This window comes from Coturnix japonica, chromosome 3, assembly GCF_001577835.2.
Source record: "Coturnix japonica isolate 7356 chromosome 3, Coturnix japonica 2.1, whole genome shotgun sequence".
Lineage (NCBI taxonomy): Eukaryota > Metazoa > Chordata > Aves > Galliformes > Phasianidae > Coturnix > Coturnix japonica.
In genome coordinates this window covers 96,508,784-96,535,854 of record NC_029518.1, presented here as the reverse complement: position 1 = coordinate 96,535,854, position 27,071 = coordinate 96,508,784, and the positions used below count along the sequence as shown (strand labels likewise).

The 27,071-nt window shown below is 43.8% G+C and overlaps 1 protein-coding gene across 1 annotated transcript in view; it reads left to right on the top strand.

Annotated features, from left to right (window-relative positions):
* Positions 1-27,071, top strand: part of ELP3 (elongator acetyltransferase complex subunit 3) — a 78,888-nt gene that overhangs the window by 30,637 nt on the left and 21,180 nt on the right. Inside the window, exons 10-13 of the mRNA XM_015859793.2 lie at positions 12,765-12,958; positions 18,257-18,347; positions 21,188-21,253; positions 26,497-26,724. Of these exons, the coding sequence (XP_015715279.1) occupies positions 12,765-12,958; positions 18,257-18,347; positions 21,188-21,253; positions 26,497-26,724 (579 nt within the window). The remainder of the gene's footprint in view (positions 1-12,764; positions 12,959-18,256; positions 18,348-21,187; positions 21,254-26,496; positions 26,725-27,071) is intronic.

The following is a 27,071-nucleotide window of genomic DNA, read 5'->3' as shown; positions in this document are numbered from 1 at the left end:
TGTGACGTGTTTCAAGATGGAGTAGTAACGCAGGCATGTTTTATGTTTCAAATTCTTGGTGCTTCTCAACCTGCCTTAAATGTTTTATAACTTCTTTTTGAAAGATCTTTTGTCTTAAGAGAGAAGGACCATTTGTTTTCTATTGTTTTTCCCTGCTCTGGCAAACATAAGAGAAGTGCCCAGCAGATTGTAGTTGCTTCTATCTGGCTGAATCCCCAGCAAAATACATTCTCAATCTCCTACCCCAAAATTTTATGTCATAGTTTTGATTTGTTAAAAACAGCTTATTTTTATGTTGTGCTGTCTAAATGTTGGCTCCTGCTGGTTAATATTTGGACACTTCCATTGCATAAAAAATACTGCGATAACAAACAGAGGAACCAAATGGAGAGCATCTGTTGCGTTCATGCGAGAGTCCTGAGCTGCTCATCAGTAGAGTAGTGCTGTGTTACGCATATTGGGATTGCTTATTCCTCTGCTTCACAAAGATCTTTATCTTGCTATGAGATGCCTGTAATTTTGGAGGGACAAAGACAGCTGCACCTGGTCGAGGATCCCTATCGATTTTTGCTTGTGTGGACTTTCTAACTAGGTCTAGAAATGTATTTGCTGCGATGCTAACTTCTTTTCTAGCCATGTGCTTTTCAGAGCAGGGAAAGGTAGGACAAAAAGGAACCGAGATGACTTTAGAAGGTCTAAACACTGCCTTCATAACCAGTTGATATATTAAGGGTAGAGGTTTCTCTTGGGAAGATAATAACTTGCTGATTGTGCTGACTGCGTACTAAAAATACTGGGTGCTTCTTCAAATTGAACAGGCAATTACGGTGTCAGGAGTAACATTGCTTCTGTCCCTCATGACCTATTGATTTGGAAGTGTAACCCGCTGCTTGCACCCAGCAATGAGGTCAGTTACTCTTTTGCAGGCATATCAAAGTTTTGTTTGTGTATAGCAACTGCATTCCTGAAAAGCATATTCATAATTGTTTAGAACTGTAATTTATGGATAGGACTCAATATATTAGATCTGCCTTTTGGTGTATGTATGTATTCTCTCTTTGACAGTGAGTGGCAGGTGGGTGGCTTTCTGTCTGCCTTCATTATGAAGATTATTATGTTCTTTTTTCCCTTTTTTTTTTTAAACCAGAGTGGATGTGCCAGCTCTATGTCTCATCTATCTTGTGCTTCTCCACCCCTCCTTCCCCCTTATCCCTTTTTTCCCCCCATTACTACTGATTCTTTTTATAGCCTCCGAGGATTTCCTTTCCACTTTAGGTCTTCTCGCTGCGTTCCAAACACAGAAAGACACCGCAGGAGGCAGCGTGCTCTGCTTCCTCTCACCACCCGTATCCTTGTGCCAGGAAGGGAGGTAGTGTGCCCACATGCGTGCACAAGCAGCCACACGCACACTCCGCTGCTCACTGTTGGCAAATGCAAGCAGAACAGATAAGACCGCTTTGCAGTGCCTCACGTAGCAGGTGGTCGGAGAAAATAATTAGAATAATAGCTAGAATAAATCAAGGGCTCAGCGGGAATAATGGAATTGTTACCAGAGCAGACACCTCATTCTGTGGAACACGATAAACACTCAGCTCTGCTCTTGTAGCACGAGAGAGATGAGGTGACTCTAGGGGTAAATGGTTGGGAGGTTTCATGAATCACACTTGCCAACAGGGCTACCAAGCAGAACTTCAGGATTGAAGCTGAAACTTTAGGAGGCTGAAGAATTCCCAGTATACCGTTGCTAATTCCTTGTTCTGTATCTGCAGAGTCATTGACAGACAATAGTGTAACCAACAAACTGTATCTGTTGTATAATAAATACTGCTAAGGTAGTAACATGTGTTAGTGTAGGATGTGTCGCTGTGTTTGCCTTTATTTTGTCAATGACCTTTGCCAAGGCTCTTAGCAGTTTCTCTTGGTGCGTTGTGAGAGATGGCTGCAAGCCCATCTCAAATGACTTTGAAGGCCTGCATAAAGGAAAAGTACAGGGAGGAGGACCTGAAGATCGCAGGATCATGGCACTGTTAAGGTTAGAAAAGACCTCTCAGATCCCCAAGTCCAACCCCATCCCACCTCCCCATGTCCACGGCCCACGGCCCTCAGTGTCACATCCCCACTGTTCTGGAACAGCTCCATGGATGGTGACCCCACCACCTCCCTGGGCAGCTGTGCCACTGCATCACTGCTCTTTTATGAGAAGAAATTGTTCTTAATATCCAACCTGAGATGAGAAATTTCAAGCGTGAGAGATGTCATAGCAAGCCATTGGCAGAACCTTCCAGCTCTGAGGACGTGCATTGAATAAAGTTAGGAGGTGCTGGCTGGAAACATTAAGTTTGTCCCTCCATGCTGAGAAACTGTTTATTTCATTGAGGAAATTCTTGAGGAAGCCTTTTGACTGTGATCTTTCCATCCAAAGTCTCATCTAAATAAATGTATAAGGGTCACAGTTCAGGGAGGGCCCATTGCTGCTCAGTGCTGGGGATGAACATCGGACTGAAGGGATTTGGTTCCATTCAGTAGAGCCATTCTTGAATCTTTAAATAAAACACAGTCACTGAATTATTTTGGTCCGATAAAAAAAATCATCCTTTTCTTACAGTCATGTGTCAGGCTGTATTTTTTTTATCCTAAAGGAATTGCTAAATAAGCACTTCTCAGAAATAGACTCACTTTAGTGAAGTGCCCGATGAATCTGAGCTTTGGTAAGCAGGAGGCTGCAGCCTCATTTTGCTGTGTTGAACGTCAGAGAGAAAAAGAATGGCTGAGTAAGGTGATGGCTGCTCCTTCTCATTCTCATCTATTTGGTGTTGTAAAACTTTAAATACTGTTGTATCACCTTTAGCTGTAAATAAGGAGATGGTTTTCCCGAGGGCTTTCATTTTTATTAAGGAGCCGAAATTCATAATGAAGGCAATATATTACAACTCTATCAGGAGCTTTTAATAACTGTAATAAAAAAAAATAGGTAGGCTGCTGATCTCCATTGATTTATTTTTTTTTCCACTCATTTGGGAAGACAATTATCTGTGTTTTTAAATATAGCTCTGAAATGTTTAGTGGGGTAAATGATTTTCCTTTCAATTCCTACTAAGCATCTCATTGAAGCACCACTGCTGGCAGGTAGCCAGCATTACCTCCAAAACTTCTGTTGTTTTTTTTTTTTTTTATGGGCACATTTGCAGAAACAGATTAGGAGCTGTTTAACCATCAGCTCTAACCAAGCAGCTCCTGGAGCTTTACTAAATGTTAGAAGAAGAAAGCTCTTCACTTTGGAACCAATTCTAGTTCCATGAGCGATGGCCAGTGCTGTGGTCTTATTTATGTTAATGGGGATTGTGGTAGTAAGGAACAGGCTATGTTTAGAAGCTGTTGTCACAGATAATTGCACTGATATTTCTGTGGATAAAATACCCAGAGAAAGGCCCAGTGTGTGCCTGCTTCTGCAGATGGTCAAATTGTGTGCACAAAGCTGCTCTCCCTCTCCAGTGTCTGCGTGGAAGCAACTTTCATTTGCTCACTGGGTGTGTTTGCAGCAGCTCTGGGTACGCTGCCTCTGAAACACACCAGGTTTTGCTCTTTGGTTATGTGCAAAACAAGGAATAAGTGAGATAAAGCTGCAGCACTGTGTGTGACGATGTGCAGGAGCAGAACCAACTGAGCAGTACAACTGGTTCCTTCTCTTCTGCATCACCTGGGGGACCCACATGTAATGTGTATGTCCCCAACTGCAAAATGCAGAGGGTGAGGATCTCAGGGGCAGCGCAGTCTTAAGCACATTGCATTGCACTGCACACTGACAGTGCATGCTGTTACACCTTTGTATGAATGTGATGAACTTGCAAGGCTCTGCAGGGAAAAGCCATGCTTATTATGGGTCTTGGATTGCTTCCTTTGTCTTTCTGAATTAGTATTTTGTCCACACACGCAATTTCCTGCAGCATGCTAGCCATAAAAGTTATGATAATAACTGCTGTTATCTTTATAATAGCCTCCCATTCAGAAAAAGCTTCAGCTAAATATGAAGGTACAGATGAGACCCTTTTCCTACCCGAACTAAAAGGCCATTTTGGCGCTTCATCCCCCAAGAACTGCGGGTTGCGTAGGCTCATGTGGTTGCTCTGTCTGTTCAAGTGGTGGTTTTCAAGCTAGCATTCTGCAGTTGTTTTCTGGGGCTCTTTCGCTAAGGCCCCTTGCTGCTGAAGTCAATAACGAGCATATGTCTGGGAACATAAAGCCAAATGGAAAGGAATACATAACATCACGTAGTCTTAAGTAGGGAGTGCAGATTTTCCAGGCGTTTAGGCAAACAGAGCATCGCTTAGTGAAATATGTATTTCAGCACAACTCGGCAGCAGCAAGATTACCACCAGGGTGGGCAAACCATGTGAAGTCCAAATTAAATCCCAAAGGGTTCTCTTTTCTCTGAAGCATACTGGAAAACCAGAGTGGTTTTGCTGTGAATGCAGTAACAGGGAGAACATTTCGTAGGGCTGCGTGGGGTGAGGGAGAGCGCACGGTTGTATTGATGCTTGTTATGGAAAGAAGAGTTCTAATGAAGGAGAATTAGATTGTCCAAAACACTGTAGAGCTGCTGGTCTCAATGATTTTTCGGGTAGAAGACATTCTTTAAAGTAATCTGTGTTGCAGAACTTGTGTACTAATTTAAGACAATGAAAAATGCTTTATTTCCTGTACTTAGCCCTAGGGGAAAGCTGACCCTCCCAGAAACGTGAAGACCAGAGTCCTGTGCTTGGTAAAAGTGAAGGTGAAACTTCACAGCAAATTGATTGAGGTATTCTCATGGGTTTCTCCAAAACTGCGTAATAAATGGAGAGTCACTTGGAGCACCTGCAAGATGGAGCAGATGGGGCTGCTCGGTGCGGTGAGCACAATCTGGAGAGTCTTGTCTGGTGTTCACGTAGGTACTGTGTTCAGGAGTCAGAACCGTGCTCCAAGGTCGTGCTGTTGATGCCCAAGGCGTCTTCCAAATGTGAAATGTCTCTTTTATTATTGAGTTGTATTGCAGTGGCTGGGACTGTCACAGACGAGGATCACGCAGAGCGCGACTATCCAGCAGAGCGTTAGGCAGGAGGCAACCTGTAGATCCAGACCAGGGATAAAAGTGACTCTGGGAGGTACAGGATGGCAGTCAGGTTTTCCGTGTTCACCTGGCAGCAGCAGTTCCCTGTGCTGTGTGTAGAGTTAGGTTATTTGTGACGCTGAGGTTCACAGCGCTGGTAAATAACTCACTGAAGGCAACATCTCATCTGTGGACTAAATGCTCCTGTAAATTAGTTTGTCTCCACTTCATTGTGATGTTGGACCCCAAGGAAGAGCCATTTGTTTCTGTGTTTAATGTTACAGTGCTTTCTTACTCATGCTGACTACATGTCTGACTTGTGTTAGACACTGCTGGGTAAGTTCCCTTTGGTATATCCAACCAATACAACAAAGGATATTAGGAAACATTTCTCCTCATATGAAGCAGTGATGCAGTGGCACAGATGCCCAGGGAGGTGGTGGGGTCAGCATCCATAGAGGTTCTCCAGAACCATGCGGATGTGGCACTGAGGGACGTGGGCAGTGGGCATTGGGGAGGGTGGGCTGGGGTTGGACTGAGGATCTAAGAGGTCTTCTCCAACCTGAAGGACTCTGTGTAGGTTGTGTTTTTGAAGCTATATGGGGAGGTGAAGGAGTAACAGCTTCCTGCACCTTGAAGGACAAATTAGAGCATCTTTTATGGTGTTTTCTCTGGACATTGGCAGGCACATTCACTCTTCTGATTTGGAACTCAGAGTTTGCGTGTGAGGTGTTACAGAACAGCCTCAGGTAGGTGTGTGGTTTTAGTGGCAACTAAAAAGTACATTTATCTTGAGCTACTGTAGTAGTTCAATGTGAGATATCAGGGTTCTCTGTGATGTGCTGCTGATAAAATTCTTTAATATTGCAAGCCTGTACCTGCCAGGATTCAAAGACAAAGCAAAATGAATGTGCAAGAAATTTACTACTGTGCTCCAGTGTTCTCCAATGTGCTTTTTTCTTCAGGTGTTAATATATACCATTCTTGTTGAAACTGGCATACAGGTGGGCTAAGGAAGGTGTTAATCATCTTCACAGAACTGACCTTTTGTAGCAGCTACATTGGGCATTATGGCACTATTTACTCCAACTTAGTAGTTCCTAAAAATCACATTTTACAAAATATGGTGAAATTTGAAAGCTTGAATATGTCCGGAACAGAAAAAGGTTTTATTACATAGCTGTCAATAGGCAGGAAAATTATAACAATCAACTGGAAAATGGTCTTTGTTCTCTTCATTACAGAATGCTTTACAGCTGGAAGTTGGGATCATCAGCTTTGGAACCTTTTTGCCCCATGGCCACGTCTGTAGGTTTTGTTGGGAGTGCAGCCATTAAGCAGAAGTGACGTGGTTCCTTTCAGCTTTAGGCCTGCCTCCCTTTGAATCAGTTTTATAGGGATTCTTTGTCGTATTTATCTGCATTTATGTGTATGTCAGTATATATTCGTTTAAGGGGAGGTTAATTAAGAATGGTGCCACGTGGTACTGTGTTTGCATCAGGCATCAGTGACGCAGCAAGAGAGATTGCTAATTGCAGCGTGGACTCAAGCCCCTGAAGAACTGAGGATGGGTAACACTCCTGTACATCACGGGTCTCACATTTCCTTCTCTGGAGATATTCAAAACCTGCCTGGGTGCTTTCCTGAGCAACCTGCTGTAGGGAACCTGTTTCCACAGAGGGTTGGAATGGGAAAATCTCCAGAGGTCCCTTCCAACCCCTGCTGTTCTGTGGCGCTGTGATTTGGCACGTGCAATTTCTGTGTGCCATCTTTATATAAACCCAAGGCAAGTTTGGAAATTCCCAAGGTTATATTAGAAAAATATTTCAATTGTCTTTTAATTATATGTATTTAAGATAAGTGCCTGTTAAAGATACCGTGAAGTGTGGGTGTGCACAGTCAGCAGAACAAGCTCCAAATTGCCATAGGTGAAATACTTGATCATTTGCTTTTCTCTTCTGAAGCAGACTGATCTGCCTTATTGTCACTGTGTGTTCTGCATTGTCCCTGTGTCCACATAGTCTTGGCTGGCTTAGCGCAGAAGGTATGTGCAGAGTTATGGCGTGGTTGGGGCTGGAGGCACCTTTGTGTCCATCTGGTCCCCCCCAGCCCCAGCAGGGTCATCCAGAGCAGGGTGCCCAGCTGCAAGGCCAGGGGCTGTGGGAGATCCCACCAGGAGGAGCCCCCACTGCTCTCCACTCCCTGTGCTGGGGCTCTGGCACCGCCCAGCACAGCAGTGCTGCTGATGGGCAGCTCCTGGGCTCCAGGTTGTGCCCAGCTCTGTCACTTTGCACCTCCTGTAGGGATTTATGGCTGTAGTGGGATCCCTGCTCTGGGCCAAGCAGCCCTAGCTCTCTCAGCTCTCCTCTCAGCAGAACTACTCCAAAGTAGCAATAGCTTTCTTAGCAGCAGTGGTGGGTGTTGGTTATATGGCAGTAGGGACTTCCCCACTAATATCCCATTACATCTTGTTGCTGGTGACAACAGAGAGGTAATCTTACAGTATGGCATCTGACATGGAGATGTGTAGAGAAGAAAGGCATGGAATTGAATTCCTCTGTGCCAAAAAAATTGCACCCACTGGCATACATTGACTTTTGTGAACGTTGATGGAGACCAAACAGTAGATCTGAGCACAGTCAGGCTATGATGGTGTATTTCAACAGTTATGAGAGTGACATGAAGGACAAGCCGTGTTCTGGACAGACATGTGCAGGTAGTGCTCACGTGGTAAAAATTTTTGTTAATCACTGGCCAAAAAGAAAAAGCAAAACTAATGGTGATGACTGTGTTGAAAAATAGTGTTTTGTAGATGAGAATTTGCTCTATCAGATGATGTTGTACTCTCTGTATCCATTGTAGTTTCCACAGAAATAAATACAAGGCATTACTTTCGGAGCGACCAACATATATAACAGCAGCCTATTCCAGCATGCAGTCAAAAGGCACTGCTTGGTCTCCGCTTCTGGGTCAGTAGGCCATTGTAAGTGTCAGTGAATGCAGATCCTATCATTACGTTTTAATTAGACCAGCATTTACAAGAGAGAGGGGAAAATGCAAATCTCAAGCTAAAACGGAGCCACATTTTGGAGCCACGAGCTTCTATTAATGCATATAATTAAACTACTAAGTGATTGTTCATTCCCTGTAGAGTTGGAAGTGTCACTCAACGCAGTAGCTTTCAAGTGTTACCACTATTCATAGTTATAAATAATACAGCTGGTGGAGATAAGGAATGCTGTAATATGGAGAGCGAAGATAATGTTCATCTTAATGCAGACGGACGTGAATTTAATCATCTGCTTAATACCGGGGCTGTACTAAAGGAACGATTTCAAACATGTGCATGGAATTAGACGGCGAGGCACGTGATTTCTAGTGGGCAGTCATTAAAATATAGCTTTTGATGACCTTTATTTTTAACAAAACCTGACATTTTTCTAAATCGCTCAACAAGAATTGCTTCACTTATCCTACATCCTATCTCCTTATACAACTGAGCATCTTGAGAGCGGGAAGATTAAAGGTGGCAGCTGAATGTTTGGTAAGAAGGTGAAATGGAATCCCACAAAGAAAGGGACGTTATCTTTTTGGACCAAGGGGAAGAACTGCGGCTTTGGGGCCTTTTCCAAATGCGTTTCTAATTTCTCTGTGCTCGGCGCGGAGCAATCGGATTAAAACAGAAAGATGCTATCTTTTAATATTGGCTGCTGTGTGCTACGACCAAACCTGAAAATGGGACCAAACCGCTGCGTGGTCTGATTATGGTTCCAAATTGTTTGACCTTCCTGTTGCCGCCGTGAACAAATACATGATGGGCAGACAGGTCTGTAATATTAAAAGGTTACTACAAATATGTAAGGAAGTGAAAGATTTGAGCACAGGTCTTTATCTCTTTATCCCATCTCATATTTCGAGCTCGTCTGGGGGTCAGGTTGGCATTACGTTGACTTTACTTTTTAATGTCAGTGGTGTTGGGCAACAATTACAGCGTCGTGCAATTTTCGGTGCTCAAAGCAATCTATGGGAGTTGAACAAAAGAATTCCATCTCTTTGGTACGTGTGCCTTGATGGAAAAATCAGTGGCTTCTTGGCACCTAAATGACTAACTTTACACTCATCGGGCCCTGATTACTCATAGTGGCAGGGAGTTTATGAGGTGCTGGATGAATGGATCCTACAGATGCCGTTAGCTTTAATAACAGGGAACTTTCTTCAACAAAGGTGTATGCTAGTAAAATCAATTACTGTTCTCATAAAACACGTTAGCAGCTCACTTGTATAACCTTGTAGGCTGAATGTGTGCTGATGGGTTCTTATTAAGATTCATTGTTTGTAATTCATAGAGCAGCTGCTCCTACCAGGAAAGTACATTTAATGGAGCTCAGGTGAAGCACAAAAACGTGTTGAGTTCTGGTTACTTGGTATATTATTTGTTGTGAGAGGGCACCTAACTTTTCTCTAACACTGCGTAAATAGGGCAGTGTTACAAGGGATGTAATTTTAGGGTATGAGAAGATCTATGTTTGCGAGCCTCCAGGTTTCAAAGTTCGTGCTGATCTTAGTTTTTACATATATATCCATTTCTTAAAACACGGTGACAATCCCTCCCATCCTGTATTTGCGCACGCGTTGTTAATTCAACTCTAGTATTCGTATTCATCATATGGGAAGTGTTAAGTGCTCCTTGGCTCAGTCTTTAGCTGGAGAGGGGAAAAAGTGAAGTTCAGAGGTGAATTCAGTAGCTTTGGAGCGGTTTGTGTTTCCATTTGGAGTATTCACGTGAGAGTGCAATGCCACATCCTCAAGTGATTGGAAAGGACTTGAAATCTATAATTATATATTAAAATCGGGATCCTTTCTCTATTAAAATAGGGATCTGTTCTCCCCAGGTCTTCTTTAACCTCTTGCATCACGGTGTGGTAGCAGATGTGGGTTAAGTCACGATCGGACCCTTGCTGGGTCTGATGGAAGCCCTGCTGTGGACGCCAGAGGTCTTTGGACAGTGATCTCTGGCACAAATATTGTTCAAGGGATTTAAGTTGTTTTGGCTGGAAGCTGTTCTGAACACTTTTATCAGTTGAAGACACATTTTAAGGTGTCTAATTAACAACAGAAAAGGAAAGGCTACAGTTACTGGTAAAGCTTTGAACGTGTCGGCATTTTATAGTTCCTTTGTTTTGTGGGAGACTTAATCAGAACTGTTTACAAACGGGAAAAGGTGAAGTCTTTAAATGTTGGGGTTTAAAGAAACCTATTCAAGTTTGCCACTGAAAAAGGGGGCTTAGGAAGAAAGGAGGCACTGCTTTGCTGTGTCTGCCAAATCCTTTCAAAAGTCCAACTTGATGAATGTATTGAGAGATGGTTTAAGAAATAAATACGGAATGCTGTTCCTATGTCAGTGTCAGTGTTACTGAGATACAAAGTAGCATTACCAGCTCATTGTAATGAATTGGCATCAAATAAGCAGTATGCAGGAAGTGGCAAAATTCATGCTGTGATTGGAAACCTTAACTTTGACCTTGCCTTTGACTGCTGGGTGATTTTAACTTCAGAGCCGCGTTGATGCGTTTGCCTTTAATCTGCAATGTAAATCAGCGACTGTTTTAAACATTCTGACTGGTGAATCATAGATGCTTTTGCATTCAGTTCAGTGTTGTTGCAAATAATAATGCACGGCCTCGCTGGAAGCTTTTTTCCTTGCTGGAGTGGTGTATTTACCTTCCCATGGCTCATTGTGGAAGCATCATTGCCTTCTTACTGTAATGTCTTGCTCTTCTTCAGTGCTGCTTGGTCACATTATTCCTCTCATTAGAGCAGTCACTTCTTACAAGATCGTCTCATTCTTTCTTTCACAGTTGCTTTCTTTTATGCTAGAGCACCTCTAACCACCCGCTGAAGTCTGTCCTTTTGGATTCATAGGATTGTACAATGGCTTGGATTGGAAGGGACCTTGGAGATCATCCAGTTCCAAGCCCCCTCCATGGGCAGGGTTGTGACTCACTAAGTCAGACCCCAGCTCAGGCTGCTCGGATGGGCATGGATGGCCTCCTTCTCAACCAGAAATATCCGCCTGTAACTTTGAACTGACCCCTCAGAGTCAGATGGCCACTTTTGAAGGATGCATTAAGCAGGCATGGTGTTGTCACATGAGCACAGATCCTATTTCTGATGTCACTTCACCTCAGTCACTCAAAAGGTTGCTCCGTAAGTCCTGGCCACAGGTTGGCGACGTGAGTCACCCAGTGGCCTCAGTACATCATCTGTGTCAGAGATGACAATGATTTCACAGGGCTGGGCAGATGATTCGCCTGTCACCACCAGGGGATGAAAGAACGTGCTTACCACAAAGAGCAGCATCATACAGAGTACACAGAGAGTCATGGCAAAAGGTGCACACCAACCTTTTAACCTCTTGGATACCCAGACACACTCCAGAGTGAGTGCGATGGTGCTGGGGTCTGCGCTCATCTGCTTCTATCTGCTCCCACCTTTTTGAGGAGAAAAGCAGGGTTTGACAGCCCTGTAGTTTTGTTGCAGCAGTGTGGGCTCAAATCCACGGTCCATGACTTGTTTCAGGCTGATGCTTTGGTGGATCCCATGTCTCTCTGTCTTGGTGCATACCAATGGCTCAGGTTGCTGATGGCATTTGCTTCCAGTATTGGGGCTTTACACCCATCAGCAGCAGGAAACCTTGCAAAGTCTCCAGGTGGGGCTGGGAAACATGAGTACTGGGGGCATTCAGCACTAATGCTGGCACAGGGCTGTCATAGCCAGCCATCAGCTCAGCTTAAGGAATGTGAATTTCCTTTTATTACAGTAAGGACACTGTGCTGTAGAGGGGTCGAGCTGTAGATTTCAAATGTGTGGTAGTCTAATCTAGTGCATGTAGCTGCTGTTAGGAGGAGGGCCATGCATTCCCTCAAGGCTGCTTAATGGTCAGTTGAGAGTTCCTTGCTTCTTGTTTTTATTATTATTATTATTATTATTATTAATAATATTGTTGTTGTTTTTATTATTGTTATTATTGTTGTTATTACTGCCATTTTTAAGCAATTTTAATTGTTGTTACTGAGATTTAATCTGAAAAAAACCCCACAGCACTTGCTGTGGAGTGTAAGCTAGCACTATTCAGTTTGCATCTCTATACTGGAATCTGGTCACAGGCATTTGGTCATAGCAGGAGATACGGTTTGTCCTCCCATTCTCCGGGATTGTTCAGAACTTCATTGTAGAATAAATCTGTTTTTCTTCATTGCTATTCAAATGATGTGTCCCAGACACATTGATTAATCTCTAAATGTGGCCTGCTGAGACTGAAGATAAGTACGCTCATTTCTATTGTTCTAATTCTGAGCAGAGTCTGTTGCAATAAATGGAGCAGTATCTATTGGATTCACGCTGAAAGGTAGCAGCAAGGCACAGACTTGATTCATTGCACCGTCGTCTGGATTTTCTTCTTTTGCAGCTTTTCCTTTAAATCTATAATATGCTTTCATTCCTAAAAACATTGGAAACTGATAAGTATTGGGAATTCAGTGCAGACTTGTCATCCATAAGTCACACTTACAATCGTGTTCTACAGAGCCTGGCATGGAATTAGTTTCTTGGGGGCTCCGAAGCCCCAGGAAATCTAGTTTGTTTCTCTCTGACTCACACTTCCTTTCCATGTTTACAGGAGTTCTTTGAGAACCCAGCCTTTCGTCCCGATGGAATGAAGCTCTACCCAACGCTGGTGATCCGCGGCACCGGGCTGTATGAGCTCTGGAAGACTGGAAGATACAAGAGCTACCCCCCTAGCACTCTTGTTGATCTCGTGGCCAGAATCCTGGCTCTGGTCCCGCCGTGGACACGTGTGTACCGTGTTCAGAGGTAATTTTCTGCGGTGGGCTTTGTGTATTGATTTATTGCACTTGGAGGGATCCTTACTTTAATTACAGCAAGATCTGACTCAGCCTGTTAGTATTTTTCAGTCGCGATCGTTAATGCGCTAAAGATTTTTAAACTGCTTCCTATCTATTCAGAATGGGAAAGGCCATATAGAATGAGAAGCTATTTAAACTGAACTGCCTCTCTAATGCAGCCATAAACTTCAAGATTTCTGGAGGCCCCATTTTCACAGCCAGTCGGATGAGCATAGGATACAGCACACGTAGTACTCTAATGGTAGTGATGGATAATTGCCTCTTGGCTGTGGGCGAAGTTTCCTATATTTATTACAGGAGCTACAAGACATTTCATTTTTTTTGGCTCTAAAGACTTCCTGTCTTCCCCTGTGGGCGTTGCAGAGTTCTCACAAATATATTACAATGGTGCTGTTATTTCCATTCAGAAGTCTCACTTCCCAGGGCGATAGGTGCTACTTGCCCTAGCACTGTGTTTTCAGTGTGGGGTCCTTCTTGGATTATTTCTCTTCTGTTACCTCCTATGTGTCTAATATTAAGGAGGCTATAGCGTACTTACCTGGTTTTGCATGTCCAAACTGTACTCTGTTGGCTTCCAGCTATATGAGCTGGAGGCAGTGCCAGTGCCTGGCTCTTTGAGAGTCCAAACCATAGAATGGTTTGAGTTGGAAGGGTCCCTTAAAGGCCAGCTGGTCCCACTCTCCTGCAATGAACAGGAGCACCCACAGCTCCACCAGGTGCTCAGAGCCCCATCCAGCCTGACCTTGGCTGTCTCCAGGTACGGGGCATCCACAGCTATTTGGGCAGCCAGAGGAGGAAGTTTCTAGTGTCTTGGTCTGTAATATAAATAAGCCGCTGTTGAATGCAGCTTGGAAAAGCATTCTTTTAGGATGCCTTTTTAGAGATGGAAGTATTAATGCAGACAGACTTTCATCTTATCTGTTATTTCAGATAAGGACTGACCTTATCTGAAATAATCCCCATTTTCAAGGAAATGAACTGTGGAATTATGTGCAGAGGCACGTCAGTTCTTTGTCTGAAGGACAGATGCAAACAGGAAATCCCTGCAAACCTATAGGAAAAAGAAAATAACACTATAAAAAATGGGAAAACTGATTTGGGCACAGAACTAACTAGGAAATAGCCCTGCATAAGGGAAGGCAGGGAGCTGAGAATTTCCTGTCAACCAAAGGAATGAGATTCTGGAGCAGCTTTGCAAAGTTAGCAAAGAGAAATGGAAGAAAGTGTGAATACAGTAAAGCTTGATTGAGTTGGTAAGCATGGTGGTGATCCAGCCGTCTGTATTAACAGAGACATGGATGAAACTAGTGGCTGTAGCCAACCTCTAAAGGATGTGGTACTAATGAAGGTGGCAAAACATGTCTTGTAGGAAACATGTACTTGTTTTTGCCTCAGGCTTTTCATGTCAGTCACAGAAGCATTATTAAAGATAAATTTCTGTCTTTTTTTTCTCTCTGCATGTCTGTCTTCCTCTCCCTGGTGGATTCCAGCATAGACAGAGTGTCCCATTTGTTCATGATGCTGTTACCATAGTGTGCATCTGAAACAAATGGCTTTGTTCTTAGAGGGCTGCAGGAGTTTGCTGCCTGGCAGATCTTCCCCTGAAGAACACAGGCTTGGAAGAGTGTCTGCTTGGCATGCTGGTTTCCTTGAGCTTGACAATGGGTCTCTTCGGTCGCCAGTAGCAGCCTCCATCCTGCTGTCATCCAGCTGTCAGTCATTATGCTCCAGCAGAATAACTGTTTCCTTGCTGACTGGCTCATGTTATCTGAAACTTGTTCTTGATGATTACAGATTTGTACACCTCCAGTGCAAAGCCCCAAATCCATTACTTGGATTTAAATTGCTTTCAGGGTCATTGTGTGGCTCTGCAGCACAATAACAAACAGAGCCAGATTTCTGAAACATTGATGGTCTCTTCCCAACACTGCTTTGCTGGGGATAGTGATAGGACAAAGGGAAATGGTTTTAAACTGAAAGAGGGGAGACTGAGATTAGTTGTTAAGGGGAAATGTTTCACTCAGAGGGCAGTGAGGCCCTGGCAGTGCTGCACAGAGAGGTTGGGGATGCTCCATCCCTGGAGGTGCTCAAGGCCAGGTTGGATGGGGCCCTGGGCAGCCTGATCTAGTGACTGGCAGCCCTGCTCCCAGCAGGAACAAGGTGATCTTTGAGGTCCCTTCCAACCCAAACCTTCCTATGATTCTCTTAAAACCTTGTTGGATTCTTTCTGTTTCAGGAAACGCCGAATTAAAGGTATAGCATACTCAATGCTAGTGACTGGTTGGAGGGGGGAGATTTCTTCATGGTTGCTTCATAACTATTGAGGATGCTTAATACTGTATTTATACTGAATGTCTGTGAAGCTGATTGGCACCTACGTCCTTTGCGTGGAGAGGTGTGAAATGACAGCAGCAGTGCCACGTCTTGAGATATTTCCTTTGGTGATTCTCAATGTTTTATTTGGATGTTATTTTCACTGGACCGGTGGGGACATGTAGGTATGAGAAAATAAAATACTTAACTGAGATCCTACAGCTTAGAGTAGTAAAAATATCCCTGTTTGTTGCAGGGGAGTTGGACTAGATGGCTTTTAAAGATCCCTTCCAACTCAAATGGTTCTGTGATTCTGTCTATTCCAGCCAGTTGGTTAACAAGTGTCCTAAGTGATGCAGAATATTAGAAAGACAGAAGGTGTGATAGGCCCCATTGGAGCTTCTGGCAAATGGAATACTAAAGTTAATAAGGTCAGGATGTAATCCCCCATATCCCTCAGTTCGGTGAGCATTTGAGCAAGTCCTGAAATCACTAGGACAACAGTTTGGGGTCTGTTCAAAATAGGCTGTTATGCGTGCACTAATGATGCACCCAGGGTATTTATTTAAATGCCTGATTTGAATTGGTGATAGAAAACTGCTTTCTTTTTCTTAAAAAGCTTCTTTTCCATGTTCATGCTTTAATTTGGTTTGCTCTCTAGCAGGCAGATGAGAAAGGCTCAAGTTACCTTATCTTGTAATCTTTCATTTGTTTACAGTAGATTATTTACAGTCTCATACACCACTCTGGATTTAGCTTTAGACTTGGTTCTAGAAGATGTCAGGGCATTTTATCTGTGTCCCTCCAGGGGAAATGCATACAGTCTGACTTCTTGGAGTCGTTCCATAATTAGAAGCCAGGCGTTTTAGTTAGATTATCACCGTAGATCTGACATGCCCTGATGAAAATGCTGTTCCCCTCTGGTGTGTCCTTTAGTCACAACGTGAAGTGCTCATTTCCTCTAATTGAAGCTCTTTGAAGTATGTTGTGTTGGCTCTATGGTTTCGTATTTACTCAAAGAAACCCACTGAATAAATGAACTGGTTAGCTAATTGTATTTTGCCTCAGCTTTTGGCACACAAACGTAAGAGGTGAGAAATGGTTCATTTATCTTTTGCTTCATAGAAAGAATAGCAATGGAAAGAGAGTGGGGAAGTAAAACTCAAGACCCCTGGGCTCAGCTTTACACTGGAGAAAACTGCACTGAAATCAGAGTGTGATGCTGCCCAGGAAGGTGGTGGGGTCACCAGCCCTGGGGCTGCTCCAGAACTGTGGGGATGTGACACTGTGGGACACAGTGGGCATGGTGGGGGGGAGAGGGGGTTGTCGTTGGACATGGGGATCCCAGAGGTCTTTTTCAGCCTTCATGTGTGCATAATTCTGTGCTGAAATGGGAGGAGGTCCCTGAAGTCTGAAGCATTTTGTTTGTATTCTTGATAGTAAAGGAAAATTCCTTTTCTTGTCCCCTTGCCAAGTGTCTCACGCTTCTGCAAGACCAAAGCAGCACCAGGGTGAAGTCTTTAGGACCCTTGAAGACCTTTTCATTTTATACAGCTGATGCCCAAACCAGTAATTGTTAATGATTTGAATGCAAGTCCTCAAGGAACCGAATAGATCAATTAATACGTTTTACAGAGGTCATCAGACAGCTGCTAGATGGTGATGAGTTTCAATCACTACTGAACCAAGATGGATTAAGCTAATTACATTACCAATTCCCTGAACCATCCCGTTCTCTGCGTGTTTTTGTGATGCTCTGTTCTTTTCTTTGTCTCTGCAAACATTCAGAAGAGCAGGAATAATGGCCAAGGAATGTATATAAGCCTCATTTTAAGACCAACCTGCTGTACAACTTATTGAAAGTCTTCCTCACCTGTACAGTCCTTGTTTCTCTATGGAGGATTTTGAAGTATTTAGTAGTGCACTTGGGTGGTGTGTCATGAGAAGTGCCATGGTGGAGCTTCAGCAGGAAGGGGGAGAAGAAGGATTTGGAGTTGATGCGAAATATTGCATTAGACAGAAGGAGAGCGTGGTTGGGATGTCCCACGGATTGTCATGCTTCTTTTTCTGCTTTGTTTGGTTGCACAAATCCTCCTCTTCCCAGTGGGACAGTCTGACAATGGAAGCAGCAGAGAAGCCAAATCTGGCCTTTCTTCCCAATTTCATTTTAGAACCTCCCTTGGAGAGCTTGAGGAGAACGTCTTGCCATTTGCAGACTCACTGATTTATGTTCCCACAGGCAGACTGTAGGTTTTCTGGCTAGACTTTGCTACCCATCATTAGCTGAACAGGATTCTCTTTTTTAAACAGCAAGCTTCCCAATATAAACATGTTGTAATTCTGATGAACTTTGCCTGACTGTAACTGAGCTCAGAAAGATGCAGTCTGGTTCACAGTTGCTGATCTCCAGCAGAAGACACCATGAAGAATGACTGACCTGGAGACCTACGCTAGGCATTGGCTGGAAGATCCTTTTTTTCCCCTAGTGAAGAACTAAGGGCAAAATACTAACCCATTTCTCAGGGTTGTAAAAGCCTACTTTTGTCCTCAGTCTTATTACTAAGCTTTCTCCATTTGTTTTCCTCCTGCTTTCAATTGAAAGCATGTTATTTGGTTTATGGTGGAGTCGCCATCACTGGCAGTGTTCTAGAAGTGTCTGGATAGGGAGCTAGGAGAGATGGTTTAGGGGTTTTCTGTAGGTATGGTAAAGGGTGGACAGTTGGACTAGATGATCTTATAGGTCCTTTCCAACCTTGTGATTCTATGATTCTATGATTTCATGTTCAGCCAAAGACTTGAAACAAATGTAATTCAGGTAAATTCTGTGCTCTGCTATTTGGGATCTTGGCCTAGATGACCATATTGGTGCCTTGTGGTGTATTATCTGCTAATGCAGTTGCTTGAGGTTGTTTTGTTTTCCTTTAATACACAGAGACATCCCAATGCCGCTGGTGAGCTCTGGAGTGGAGCATGGGAACCTGAGGGAACTCGCCTTGGCCAGGATGAAAGATCTTGGGACACAGGTGAGGTGTTTGTCAGTTGGTATCTGGGAGCAGCTGCTTGGTGACATCACACAAAGAAACATTGGTTTGGAGATGAGAACACTCAATAGGAGCCCATTTTATTGCTGGATTAAAACAACCTGCCAGGTTTAAAAAACCCAAACCCAGCCACCTTGATGATATTTCAGTAAAGCTGGACTAAAACTTGTCCTATCCCTGAAGGCTCGCGGTAATAGTTGGTAATACTCTATTTTATTGTATTTGATTTTTGACAGGAGGAAACCTTTTAAGCGGGAGAGAAGGATTTATTTTTAATTTATGCTATTAGAATTTCTCCTTCATTTCTTTTTCCCACGCATGCACTTAGTTGACTGAACAATTGCAAGAAAAGCTCTTAGTCTGAGGCCAGGCAAATCTTCCAAGAGACATCTCAGCACAAACAAATGAGACTTGATATTCCTGATATTTGTAAGGTCAAATAAAAGTAGGAGCAGGGGTGGGGAGGAGGAGGGGAAGAAGGAAGTGCATTTATGTTTGAAGCCAGAGGCGGAGGGGTGTACTCAGCCTTGATTTTTCTCCGGGGGTTGCTGTGGCAGTCAGCATTCACAGTGCCTTACATTGCCTGCTCTGACTCCAATTGCTGGTTGAACCTTCCTCCAAAACCCAGTCATCAGCCACAGTGTGCAGGTCCTGCAGCCTCCAGTAAAGTTATGTCCAGGCTCTGCCTTTCCTTGGGACAGCCAACTTGTTAGGCAGAGCATCACACAAACCCTGGGCTCCCTCCAGCTGTTTCAAAGGTCTTTCATTGCTTTGGTGTCCTGGTGCAGAGCCAGATCGTCATTGCAACAGTTCCATGCATCTGTAATGCGACTGAGTGCTCCCTCCTTCTGGCTCACCTTTCCTTAAAGAGGTTTTTAAGGCATTACTGCATCCAATGGAATGAAAAAGTGGCCAGAATGGAGCGACCTATTCTATAGTGAGAACCTGGCTTTGCTAGGAGGGAACTGAAAGCCAAATCCAGCTGTGTGGCCTTGTGTGCTTCTGGGGATAGTGAGTGAGTTAGATTTTGTGTAATTCCCACTGTGGCACAGGGGATGGGATGGGATGGGATAGGATGGGATGGGATGGGATGGGGAGGGTCTGGGGGGAAAAAGGAACTACGAAACAAGTAAAGGATGGTTTGGGGCAGTGCAGTAATAACAGGTTTTGCAGATGTAGCTTTTTTGCTTAAATACCAACAGGGATACTGAAGAAGCAACGATAAACGCTTTATCTCTTAGTAGCTCCACATAAACTTGTGCTGCTGAACCATATGATTGGTGTTTAAAGTGGATAGCTCCTGACTGCCTTTGCCATCTCATTTGGATCTTGCAGCTGCAGTGCAAAAGATCAGCAAATAAACTGCAGTGTCTTCCTTCCTGCTGGGCTTTCTTTATCTACTTAATCACTCCTAACCTGGTGCCCTGGACTTCCTCCTTAAATCATTCCTCACAATCTCTCTCCAGTAGCAGGCCAAGATTTGGCAGAGAGCTTTGCTGGACACAAAAGCTCCCATCCCTCCTGCTGGCTTTTCACTTCTAAACCAGGCAGGGGAGACAACCTGCCTGCTGCAGTGAAGCCTTTTCAATTGAACTCTTTAGGGCTACTAGTGAACCCTTCCTGGGTTTGATGCTAAAACCACATCATTTCTTTTGTACTTGATCAAGACCAGCTGGAGAAGCAGGGATATCTGATCCATGACACTCAGGGCTGAGCCCAGTAATGGAGCTGACCCATTAAGGACTTATCAAGCTGTCAGTCTTCGCTGTTAGAAGAACTAAATCTGTAAAAAAAAAAATCATTGCTGTGCAGATGATTATAGATTTTAATTTAGTGAGGCAGAAACACTGCAGCTGGTGGAATGAGGGAGCAGCCTGCTGCAATACAGCTTGAAATATAAAGTACTGTTGTGATTTTCTTGTGTTGGAGGAGAAAGCAGTAAGTATGTTTTGTTCTTTTTCTTCCCTGAGCTTGGAAAAGGAGAGAAGGCCAAGGCAAGGACCTTCAGGAATTATATGTTTGTAGGCTCCCTAGTGAAGACGAGCTGGCTGTGGCAGTTCTGGCTTATCCCATCTTTGGGGTATGGCTTAATGAGTTTGCTTAAGGGTTGGGGATCAGTTATGCCATACACCAGGGTGTATGCGATTGCAGGAAAGGAGTTACTCATGAGCAGCCTTGCAGGAGGCACAGGGTGCTCAGCCACTGGGTGCAACTGGAGATACATGAATGTTGGATTGAGACATGGAGTTTTAGAACATCTTCCCAGAATAAGTTGTCCTGTGGTTCTTCATGAAGAGTGGGTGTTGTTCAGCCTTACCTTGCTGTTCGTATTGGAACAGCTGCTTTGGGTGAAAGTACTGCCTGCTTTGGGCTGCGCTTGGCTGGCCAAAGTTGGATTAACGTTCACTTTGGGTGTTACGATAAACCTGCTAAGATGTGCACGCACTTGGTCTTTGCAGTAGGAGTGCTTATACTATCACAACTGTTCACTGATATGAGTGGCTGCCAAATCACTCGGCTTCCATTGGTTGTGCTGAGATGCACAACTTCCCATCCAGGCCCTGCTAGTTGTGAATCAAAGGGTGCATTTCCTCATGATCCATAATGGTTGCTTAGTGAAGTTATCTTTTACCAGCATGTCTTTCCTTTTAGCATTAAGACCTCTTTCCAAGGTGTATTAGGGTTGAATTTTCATTTCAGATTCATCTTTGCAACTGCATGCTATTTCAGCTCAGTTTTGGGCCCAATGGGTGGCTGGAAATCTGTGCATTTCAGAGCCTAATGTATTTGTTCTTTGTGTTTCTTTCCTTTTCTGTTCCAAGTGTCGTGATGTAAGGACCAGAGAGGTTGGAATTCAAGAAATTCACCATAAAGTGAGGCCATATCAGGTAAGTTTTGTCTCCTTTCTTGCTTCAGACACCACTTGTTATGTGCATTTAGTGTGGAGGTGTTGGGACCTATTTGTTGCACATCCATTCCTGTGGTTTGCCTTCATAATTGGATCCAATTTTCCATTTATTTTCTCAGCATCTTTGGATGCTTTTTCTTTGACTACTGTCACATGCTGAAGTTTATGGACCACCATGTTCAATGAGCTGACTGTAGTCACTTGCCATTTGAGTGTCTGCGCTACAACTCTTTCTTTTGCTTCTCAACCTTCCCTTTTCTCTCCCATCATTTAAAAACAACAACAAAAAGATGTAGAACATACCAAAACCACGGTATATGCATACTGAACAGGAATGAATATTTAGCAAGATGAATTCACAGCCTTTTGTGGGAACCTACATGTTTGTGTAGGCAAACAGTGCATGTATAAATCCACTTCTGCACGTGTATGTGTATATTTCTGAGTAGTTCCATTTAGCATATGACACATATGCTGTGTTTTTCCTTCCTAAAATAGTCCACAAAAAGATTACTGTGCTTTTTTTGTTTTTGGAAGGGAAAATATGTGCTGCTGAATTTCAAATGTCCAATTCAGGAAACCAATTCTGTGTCTCACTATAATTACAAGAAGGGATCCATCCTTCTGGGAAGTGGTCAGGATGTCCATGGCCATGTTTTGGACCTAAGAGCATGAGCTTTCTAAGATCACATCAGCTTGGAATCCATAGAATAGAACCATTAAAGTTGGAAAAGACCTCAGATCCCCAAGTCCGACTCCAGCCCACACCCCCATGCCCACAGCCCACGTCCCTCAGGGCCACATCCCCACTGTTCTGGAACAGTTCCATGGACAGTGACCCCACCACCTCCCTGGGCAGCTGTGCCACTGCATCACTGCTCTGTATGAGAAGAAATGTTTCCTAATACCTAATTCCTAATTCATCACTGCTCTTTTGGAGGGTGAATGTTTCCTCATATCCAGCCTGTACCTCCTGTGGCACAACTTAAGGCCATTACCTAGATGCATGCTGTAGCCAATGCAGCATGGAAGTGTGTAATGATCCCTGACAAACTGTCTTGTTCTTACCAACTTCTGTAAGAACTGTTGTTGTGCAGACTCTTTTATACATAGGCCATGCAGCTTTTCTGCTCTCTTCCACTTACCTGATCTGTGGTCACTTTGCAGAATATCTTCCAAAGATGTCCACTGCCAGCAGTGATCTAAATTGTACAGTTCTTCTCTGCAAACAAGTGGTCAGGCAGTGGAATGGGCTGCCCAGGGAAGTGGTGGAGTCACCGACCCTGGAGGTGTTCAAGGAACGTTTGTATGTTGTGTAGATGGACATGGTTTAGTGAGAAATATTGGTGATGGATGGGTGGATGGATGGATGGATGGATGGATGGATGGATGGATGGATGGATGGATGGATGGTTGGACTGGATGATCTTGTGGGTCTTTTCCAACCTTGGTGCTTCTGTGATTCTTGAGTAATTAGCAAATAGCTTATCTCAGGGTTTTCAAAGCAGTTTTGTGTTGAATGTTCCCTTTGTTCAGCTCATCTATCTGAGTGGCAGGAGGATGTCATTATGTAGTCGTAGCAAAATTTATCATGACAGCAAGCAAGAGAAATATTCTGAAAATGGTATCATTTTTCATGAGCTGTAGACTAATGACAAGGTGTGATGGTTTCTTGGCTTTGTAAGTAAACAACACATCTTCTTGATAAGGGAGGCTATCATGTCAGAACAAAAATGAATTAATTGTTTCCTATAATTAGTTGTGCTTTATGCAGCTTCTTTCTGCTAAGGATCAGCGGGCTGTATGTAGTTTTGTAACAGTGATGGTGTGTCTGCTTTTAAAAGTCTTAGAAAGGAAAAAAAAAAATCAATTTGGAGTAGATTACTTGCCCATAGCTGCTTATTTACAGAGCTGTCTCTGAGCTCCCTTTTCAATTAGTGGCATTTCTTCATAGCTGTGGAAGATGCTTGCTTGCTCTCAGAGTGGTCAAAGCTGTGCAGTGCTCTGTAATAGCCTTAAAAGTGCTCCAGTGAATTGTTGCTGTTAAGAGATGTTGGAGTGGCAGCTTTTGGAGGGCAAGAGGCAATGACACTTCCTGCTTTAACATTCGTGTAGGCTTGTATCTGTAACAGGTAGAAGCAAATGTTTCTGCAAAACGTGTCTTTTTATCTTAATCAAGATAATTATCTTAATGTAGAGGGAAAGCAGGGCAGATTTTAGAGCTCCTTTAGGTTGAGTGTAATCTGCACTTGGGTTTTCCCTTTATTTCTCAAGGTAGGTTTGGCAGTCTGCATGTTGAATATGGCAGATGTCCATATCTACCAGTCAACCTGGTGGTGACCCGTGCTGTCGTTTGCCACCTTTCAATCAGTATCTATCTCAGAATGTAAAGGCTTTGACCATCTCATGATCACTGCAGCCTCTTTTAGAGGAATTTTTTAATGCTAGAACCATCTATTATGTCCAGAAAAGTGGGGAGTACAAAAGACTTGATTGAGTAGGGACTTCTCTGAGCAGTTCAGGTTGTCTGGTATGTGCTATCCAATGCATGTAATGCACAGCCTGTTGGTCAAGGTTCCTATAGGCTTAGTTCACTTCTGCCTACCAGAGCCTTTTGGATGGGCTGTGGCCATTACAGGGCATCTGGGCACTACTGAAGAGCAAGCAACAGAGACACATTATTGATATTTTTTTGAGTTTGCTCTTAGGAGAAATCTAAAGTTTTCCAGTCTTGCTGTTTTGGACTCTCGATATGTCATTTTCTGCTTTGTTTTTGGAAATAATCATTGGGTTGTGGTGTTTTTCCACGCACAGACCCTCAACAGCAGAACCTGGTCCTTTAAAAACCCTCCTGCTCCCCCATTCCCCTGTATGTTTCCATTTTCCTCGTGGCGTTAGGTTCGCACCAGCAGACCTGGATCAGCCTGTGTTAGTTGTCCTCAGCAAGCTGGAGCGTTATTGTGCTTGCAGAGAATTTGGCACGTTGGCAGACATCTGTTTGGGTTCCTGCCCCATGAGCTGTACATCAGTGTTGAAAGGAGCCCTGCTTCTGTAGTCAGTACAGGATTTAATTGCGAGTTGTGTTCACCCGGGCTTTGTCATGAAGCAGAGCAGGCAGGAGACAGGTTCCCTTATGGCTTTTCTGTAAACAAATCTTTAATTCATGGGTCTCTATGTACTAGTGGATTAGTAGAAGAAATACAGAGATCCTTTGCTTGAGTCTTTATAGTAGTACTGGGAAGAGCATAGCAAGGTATACACAAGGATCTTGTGCCTCATGAGGTTCAACAAATCCAAATACAAGGTCTTGCACTTGGGTTGAGGCAACCCCCATTACCAGTACAAGCTGGGGGATGAAAGGATTGAGCACAGCCCTGCTGAAAAAGACTTGGGGGTACTGGTGGATGGGAAGCTGGATGTGAGCCACTATGGTGTCCTCACAGCCCAGAAGGCCAGTTGTATCCCAGGCTGCATCCAAAGCAGGGTGGCCAACAGGGCGAGGGAGGCGATTAAAGGATTCTGTGATCAATTCTATGTGCACCATCAGGGAGTAACTGTTGGATACGCAGTGTCACGTTTGTGCGCAGGACATTCACTGGTGCTGGCCATTCACATTTGAGTTCCTGAAGTTAAAGTAATATCTCAAAGTGACGGTGGCACAGTGATGTGATGGTTTTAGTTTAGCTCTTGGGTTGGCTTTTGAAGGAAATGGTCTGATCATTCCCTGCTTAGAAAGCATCGGGAAGCACAAAAACCTGATGCCTTTCAGTTGAATTTAGAAAGCACCTTCCAGGAGCACGCCTACTGTGCACCATACATTAATGGGTGCTTAGTTCTAGGGGTGAGACTAGAACTGAAAACCCACAAACATGTACTGTGGGGTCATCAGGTCCTCAATCCCGCAGTCTAGGTGAGGGCTGCCACTGCTCATCTGTTGGGCAATGTGGGAAAGAATGTTGGTCTGCTTAGCAGCTGGGTGTTGCAGGTGGGCAAGGGAGCCCCTGCAGCAAGGATGGGTTTGTATTCCAGCTATAGCAGCTCTATTCAAAGCACGAAGAGAGTGACTCATCATGTCCCACAGATGTGCCTTTATTATCATCAGCGACAGGATACATCAAATTAACTGAGTGAGAACTCTGCTAGAAAGAAATGCAACTACCATTGTGGGAGATCGGATCAGGTCTCATGTTGCTAAAAGTCTGAAATTTTGCAGTTTCTTGGGTCCTGGAGCTGCTACAGGAGGTCTGAAAAAGAAGGTTGTTTTCTTCTTTCTGCTCCCTTCTCCATCAGTTACTCTTTACAGCTTCTAGGTGCTCTGCAGAACTAATTTCTTCTACCCAAGCATGATCTGTGTTGTGTTCTCCACAGTCAGCTCTCTCCTTGCTTTTCCCTTCCACTTGTTGTGATCTTCAGAACTGCCTTTATGTAAATAACCATCAAAACTGGTCAGCTCTCAGGGAACCTGTTGCGGTGGGTTTGGTGTCTCCAATACCATCTGAAGGAGTGAAAAAAACACTTCCTACTGATTCTATTAGAAAGTACGTGTGTAATTTATGACGTGTTGCAAAGAATTCTGGAACTCAGTAGGTGCTCAACGCCAGCTGTTTCAGATCGATCCACTCCCGTTGCAGTTTGCACCTGTAGTTATATCCAGTGTGTTTGCTGGAAGGATCCAGTTGATATTTAGTAAAGTTGGCTGCTTTGCAGACACCTCAAGTCTTTTCTTTTGCAAAGCAGCAAAGACATGGCCCAAAATGCAGGTCTGATGAAGGCAAATGCAACGCTACTCACTCTATATTAGCTAAATTTGTCATTTGAATGGAATTTCAATTATAGCCATCCCTTGGTTACTGGAATGTGTTTCAGTGCTTAGGAAGCTCGAGTGACTTTTAAAACCTGGGTTTAGGTTGCTGACTTACCAACGGGTGGCCATCTGGGTTACCAGCCCTTCTGGAAAGCACACAGGTAGGCACTGAAGACTAGTTCAGTCCCACTGATAAATACATTTCTATTGAAGTAGCCCGTGTCTTTAATATGACTACAGGAATATCGGTTCTTATCCAGCACTGCTGGATTCTAGGATTCAATTGGCCAAAATTGTGTTTTCTCTGAATCATAACAGTACACAAAATTGGTTTTTGTCTGTTCAGCGTGTTGCTTAAGTTATTTTAACAGGTTTTTCTTTTCTCTTCATACTCTTCTTTACTTCTTCTCTTTGCCCAGATTGAATTAATTAGAAGGGATTATGTGGCTAATGGTGGCTGGGAGACCTTCCTGTCCTACGAAGACCCGGAGCAGGACATTCTCGTTGGCCTCCTGCGACTGCGAAAGTGCTCAGAGGAATCCTTCAGACCTGAGCTGAAGGGGGGTGTTTCCATTGTGCGGGAGCTGCATGTGTATGGGAGCGTGGTCCCAGTGAGCAGTCGGGACCCTTCCAAATTTCAGCACCAGGTACCTCAGGCCTTCTTTATTCTTTATTTTTCATCTATACCCCCCTGCTCCTCCCCACTCCTTCCAGTATAATTGGAGGAGGACATTCATTCGTTGTTTGGATTATAGTCTGCTGCTCCATCTCCAAGCAGTTGGAAGAGAAGGTTATCAGAAGTAGTTAATACAAATTCATTTTGGGGAAATCATGCTTGCCCAACCTAGCAGCTCTCTATGATGTCATCACTGGCTGGATAGATGGGAGAAGAGCAATGGATGTTGTGTACCTTGACTTCAGCAAGGTGTTTGACACTCTGGTAACATCCTTGTTATGAAACTTAGTGAATGTGGGATAGATGAGTGGATGATGA